This window comes from Micromys minutus, assembly GCF_963924665.1.
Source record: "Micromys minutus genome assembly, chromosome: 10".
NCBI classification, from domain to species: domain Eukaryota; kingdom Metazoa; phylum Chordata; class Mammalia; order Rodentia; family Muridae; genus Micromys; species Micromys minutus.
In genome coordinates, this window is record NC_137979.1 from 2,516,249 (window position 1) to 2,522,571 (window position 6,323).

Below are 6,323 nucleotides of genomic sequence, written 5' to 3' on the forward strand. Positions count from 1 at the left end.
GGCAGGTCTTCTGGAGAACACGGGGTCATTAGTCTTACACAACACAAACCTTTACCTGCTGAGCCACCTCACCAGCCTGCTTCCCTTATTCTTAACAAGGACGTCAGCCTTTTGGGTTTTAATTACCTTAACCCCTTCCATCCGTCTCCTTTCTCCTTCTGTCTCTTGGGCCCTCCCTAAAGGGGAAAGCTATTCCTCCCTGCCTACCTTGTGCTCTCCAGTTCCCCTGCCTGTGCCCTCATTCCTGCCTCTCAAGGGAGAAAAGGACTAATTCACACTTGGTACACTTGAAAGCAGCTGAGAGAAAATGAACTTTGACCGCAGGAGGAAAGGTAGGGCAGTGTCAAAGGGCTAGCCTCTGCCTTCTGAGAGGAAAATGTTTTGTGCTACTGAGATATCCACTAACCCGTTTCGTTTGTTTCTCAGGGTCATGGCAGAGGCGCTGTGGAACCATTCCTCCCTATCCAGCTTCATCCTTGCCGGTCTGTTCAGCCACTCACCTTATGACTCCTTCTTCTTCTCCCTGGTTCTTCTGGCTTTTGGGGCTGCTGTGGTTGGTAACATCCTCCTCCTGCTGCTCATCCAGGCTGATAGACGCCTGCACACCCCCATGTACTTCTTCCTCAGTCAGCTCTCCATCATGGACTTGACTATGACATGCACAGTGGTACCCAAGATGGCAACCAACTTTCTCTCAGGAGGGAAGCTCATCTCCCTGGGAGGCTGCGCATCTCAGATCTTCTTTGTGGTCACTGTAGGAGGAGCTGAATGCTTCCTCTTGGCTGTCATGGCCTATGATAGGTACATGGCTGTCTGCCACCCACTGAGGTACCCTACACTGATGAGTTGGAAGGCCTGCTCGTTCTTGGCCATGGCATCCTGGATGGGTGGCATGGCAGACAGTGTGATTGATGTGGGTGTGGTCTTCAGCTTCCCCTACTGTGGATCTCTAGAGGTGGACCACTTCTTCTGTGAGGTTCCTGCCCTGTTACGCCTCTCCTGTGCTGACACCTCACTATTTGAGGACCTCATCTATGCATGCTGTGTGGTGATGTTACTGCTGCCTCTTGGGGTCATTGTGGCATCCTATGCTCGGGTCCTCACAACTGTGATGAGGATGCCCTCCCATGAGGGGAAACAGAAGGCCCTTGCCACTTGCTCTTCCCACCTGGCTGTGGTGGGCCTCTACTATGGGGGAGCCACATTAAGCTACACGCAGCGAGCCTCAGCTAGGACCCCACTGGGGGATAGAGCCACCTCCATCTTCTACACTATCGTCACCCCAATGTTCAACCCACTTATTTACAGCCTGAGGAACAGGGAGGTGATGAGTGCCCTGAAGAAGGTGCTGGAGAGGTGGAGCATGTAGGCATCCCCACCCCCCACACCTTACTCTAGGTTCTTGTCTCAACTGTTCCTTCCTCTGCCTTTTCTTCTCCGCCATTCCAGTTTTTTCTCTATGCCATTGGGGGTCTCTCTGGTATGTACAGGTAGGCTTTAAGCTGAGAGTAACATGCTAACATAGGATCCCCAGAAGGCTGGTAGGAGAGTAACAGATGGGTCCTTAGCTTCCTGGGACACTATCCTCCTTAGAGAACCATTATTTTGAGGATTCAAAGGCCACTGTGAATTTAAGAATCAGGAGACATCTTGTTTATGTTGGCCTGAGATTGGCAGGCATAGCCTTTCCTCTAAGCTACATGTTAAGCTGGGCACGTGGCTCAATAGGCAGAGAACTTGCCTAGCATGCATAAAGCACTTGATTCCATTCCCAGCACACCAACCAGACATGTTAGCCCATGCCTATGATCCTTCCTCTTGGGAGGAAGAGGCAGGAGAGCCAGAAATTCAAGGTCATCCTTAGCTACACATTGAGTTTCAAGCTCAAGCTCAGAGCTGGCCCTGTTAAAAACAAAAACAAACACAAAGACACCTCAGGGAACCAAAGCTGGAAACCTATTCACAACTCATTTTCACTTTGAAACGGAATCAATCACCTTGAAATGTGGTACATAGCTTGGTTTATGTAAACAAAAATATGAAACTTTGAGCAAGGTTACTTCTCTGTGGACTTCATGTTTCTTATCTATACAACCATGGTTGCTGATAAAAATCACACCCAGAGATTTCTTGCCATTCCCTAATAACTGCTTACTTTCTGAAACTCCATTTTATGTGTCTTGTTATTAGGAAATATAGTTTTGTATCTTTCCACACCCCTACTTTATCTTTTCTATTAAGAAATGGAGGGAGTTTCAGTGTGTTGCTTAGGATGATCTGGGCTCAAGTGACTTTTGAAGCCATTGGCACTGATGCCGGACAGTAGAACCGTGTAATATGGCAACAATAGTTATGAAACCAAGTCACACATTGTGAGCAAGACAGGCAAACTGTGCTGCGACATCAGTCTGAGCTGGCTGGCCTCAACTACAGCTAAAGAGACGCTCTGAACCTCGGTCTGAACCAGGCTGCTGGTCACCAGACAAAATAGAGCAGCAGACTTTCCTTAATCAGTGTTGGGGATCATAAGCTGAAGAATGTTAATTGTCATGTCAGAGCCATATTATCAAAAGTTTGTCACCTTACCTGAAAGCTTTGTGACCGTGTACTTGACAAGCTAATGAGCAGTAGGCATCCCTCAGGACCTGCTGGCAATCAGGGCTCCTGTCTTGTTTAATCTCCCAGCTTTGTGACAGGGCTGGGGACTTACAGTGTTCATGTTGACAAAGAAAGCATAAGGTCAAGGTGGAAGAAACACATGCCAAGTTCTAATGGACAACAGGCCAAGTTAATCCTGCTGTTAGTCCTGGACACATTTCTCAAATGGTCACAGCAGAGCTAAACTGATTTTGTTCAAAGGTTCTGAAGCAGCAAAGAGCATAGACATGCTACAGAGACAGAGATGTCATGCCTTTCATCCTAACCAAGCCATCTGTCAACATCTACATGTTTAAATGAAGGATCAGTGGGTTTTTTGTTTGTTTGTTTTTGTTGTTTTGTTTTAATTTTTAGCAAACTTAACCTTCAGGTTTTTGCAGAGAAACCTTGCCAATGACTACCATAATTGGCCTGTGAGAACTGTTATCTATCATGAATCTAGTGGGCAGCCAATGGTGTACTGCACAGCTGTCCTGGAAACACTGTCTTACATACTGATTCACTGTTGTATAGCAACGCTGTGGAGCAAATATGGGATGACCCCTGAAACCATTGAAAAATTCAGATATCTACATCACTATTCATAACAGCAGCAAAACCACAGGAAAACATGGCATCATGTTTCTAATGTGTAACATGTTAGGAGCCCAGAGTTCATTTCATCGCTTTGGGTGGTCCCTGCTGCAGGGCTACTGACACCCCTTGCCTTTAATTTATTTCTGTTGTAATTGAGATTGGGTCCATGTTTTATGCATGGTAAGTGAGGGCCTTACTCTAAGCTGCACTCCTAGCTGGGGCTTTGTACCTTAAGCATGGAATCAATGCATAGAAATGTTAAGAAAGCCACAAGATATTGATTCCTAAGTTGATTTTCTGCTTTTAGCAGACATAATTAACAAGTAAACACAGTATGTGCTAGTGGTGTGTGAGGTGATGTTTGGATCTGGAAACAATTTCCCATAGAATGAGGCAGTCTCTCACAGCTGGAGTTTAAGATGTGGAAAATACAGAAAGAATAAATAACTCACTCTACAGTGGTTCTCAATTTATGGGCCATGACCCCTGAGACCATCGTAAAATTCAGATATTTACATCACTATTCATAACAATAGCAAAAACCACAGTTATAAAGTAGCAACAAAAATAATTTATAGTTGAGTGCCACCAGAACATGAAGAACTGGATTAAAGAGCCGCTGCTGTAGAGAGGCTAAGAGCCACTCCCCTACACAATCAAGAGAGGTCACAGGCAGAGTGACGTGGGGCTGTAGTACTGGAGGCTGAACCCCATGTTAAATGCACATCCCACAACTAAACTAAAACCCAGATCCCAGGTTGTTTCTTTATCACTGAAACCAAAGGGAAAACAGGAGTGACGTGGTAAGACCACTGTAGACAGAGATCAGCATTTGCTTTAGTTTTTGTTGCAAGTGCTTTGTATTGTTTTGCTTTATTATCTCAAGTGCCTGGTGTCACTCTGGCTGACTTCAAACTCTGTACAGCCAACAGTGACCTTAAACTCCTAGTCTCTCTGTTTCTCCTATGTGCCAGGACTATAGGCAGGGCCACCACACCGGGCACAAGCACGGGGACTGACTTTTTATCAGGACAGAATATTTATGAAGACAAATATTCAGAAGGGACTTGGGAAAGTGTTCCTCAAGTGTTTTGACTTGAGACAATGTCTTCTCTCACTATATAGCCTGGTCTAGCCTTGATCTTATGATGATCCTACTCTCCTGCCTCAGCAATCCCACCCCTAATTGCTGAGATTGCAGGTGTGTCTAACTACACCCAAGTCAAGAGATAATCTTTGATCATTGTTATCAATAAATACATTTCCTCTAAACACATTTAACCAAAAAGGAAAAAAAAAAATGTATACTTAACTATTTCAGAACAAGAGATCTCCGCCAGTTTCCTGGTGCACCGCAGCCGTCAGGTAGCATGTGGAGATGCTGATGAAAAAGGAAACACGGTCCAGCCCTTGGGAGCTAAGAGTCTGGGCCATAATTCAAAGTATTAGCTAGAAGCGGCATCTGAGACTGAGTTCTAGAGTGAGAGGCAAGAGAGAGGATGAGAACTTGCTGGCCAAAGAGAACCAGGCCCACCTTGTGTAGGGTCTTGTGAGCCGGTGTGAGGAGTTAGGTCTCTGAACAATGAGAGAGGGAATTTGCCCTGTGTCAGTTGGTTTGTTTGTGTTTGGGAGCCAGGGGCCTCGTATAAAACTTAAATTGGCCTCAGTCTCATTATTTGCCCACTTTTAAAATCATAGGTGCTCACCTACTGTAGTATTTTCATGGGAGTTCTGCCCCATTCTTGCCCATTTCACTCCCAAGGAAATGGCATAGAAACAGAAACACCATCACTTATTAATAAGCTGTCAGCATTCTTCTGGGCAGATTCTGAGCTATTCTAACCTACATCCCAGCCATAGGTCCTGTGTTACTTCTCAACTGAGAATTGCTCTGTTTGCTCTGTTTTATGTGTGTCCTTGGGGCCATTTTCTCTTGTCCAGATGCTAATGGCTCATCTTCACTGTCCATCCTGCCTCATGGCATCTTCCTTCTTCTTCTACCTTTCTCCTCATGGACCCTACCTGAGACCTCCTACACTATCTCAAGTCTCACCTTCCTCTCTCTTTCCTGCTCAGCCACAAGCTCTAGCCTTATAAAAGATTCATAGAAGATTATTGGGGAGCATTCTTTACTGCACATCAGTCAATATAATGCCCATGTCCCAATTGCAACCTGATCGTGGGCACGGAATTTGATTACACAGCAACAAGACCAAGCCCAACATATACCAACATACCAGCTGATCTGTTTTAATAGATCGATTTAGGAAGTCCCTGCACTAATTGAGTGGAAGGTTATGGAATTCAGATTTGGGCAGAAAGGAAAATGACCAGCAGTGAACAGGTTTTAAATACATTTAGAAGTTTAAATAAAAAGGATTTTCTACCTTATTATCAGAGGAGAAAGTCAAGATATAGTGGCATTAGTTTAGAAAGTTTATGATAGCCAAGGATCAAGAAATGGAACTTAATGAGATTGTAAAGTTTCTGTAAGGCTAAGGACACTGTCAAGAAAACAAAATGGTAGCCAACAAATTGGGAAAAGATCTTTACCAACCCCACATCTGACAGAGGTCTAATATCCAATATATACAAAGAACTCAAGAAGTTAGACTCTAGAGAATCAAACAATTCTATTAAAAAATGGGGTACAGAGCTAAACAAAAAAAAATTTTCAACTGAGGAATATCAAATGACTGAGAAGCATCTAAGGACGTGCTCCACATCCCTAGTCATCAGAGAAATACAAATCAAAACAACCCTGAGATTCCACCTCACATCAGTCAGAATGGCTAAAATCAAAAACTCAGATGACACAGATGCTGGCGAGGATGCAGAGAAAGAGGAGCACTTCTCCACTGTTGGTGGGGTTATAAGCTGGTAACCACTCTGGAAATCAGTCTGGTGATTCCTCAGAAAATTGGACATAGTCCTACCTGAACACCCAATTATTCTACTTCTGGGCATATATCCCAGAGAAGCTCCAACATACAATAAGGACACATGCACCACAATGTTCATAGCAGTTTTATTTATGATAGCCAGAAGCTGGAAAGAACCCAGATGTCCTTCAGTAGATGAATGAATAC

At 44.5% G+C, this 6,323-nt stretch overlaps 1 protein-coding gene across 1 annotated transcript; it reads left to right on the plus strand.

The window, feature by feature from the left end:
• Positions 1–430: 430 nt before the first annotated feature.
• LOC308426044 (olfactory receptor 2M3-like) lies at positions 431–1,369 on the plus strand (the record flags this gene model as incomplete). Its single annotated transcript, XM_080923753.1, has 1 exon — positions 431–1,369. The coding sequence occupies one exon, from the start codon at positions 431–433 to the stop codon at positions 1,367–1,369; it is 939 nt and encodes a 312-aa protein (XP_080779879.1).
• Positions 1,370–6,323: the final 4,954 nt, after the last annotated feature.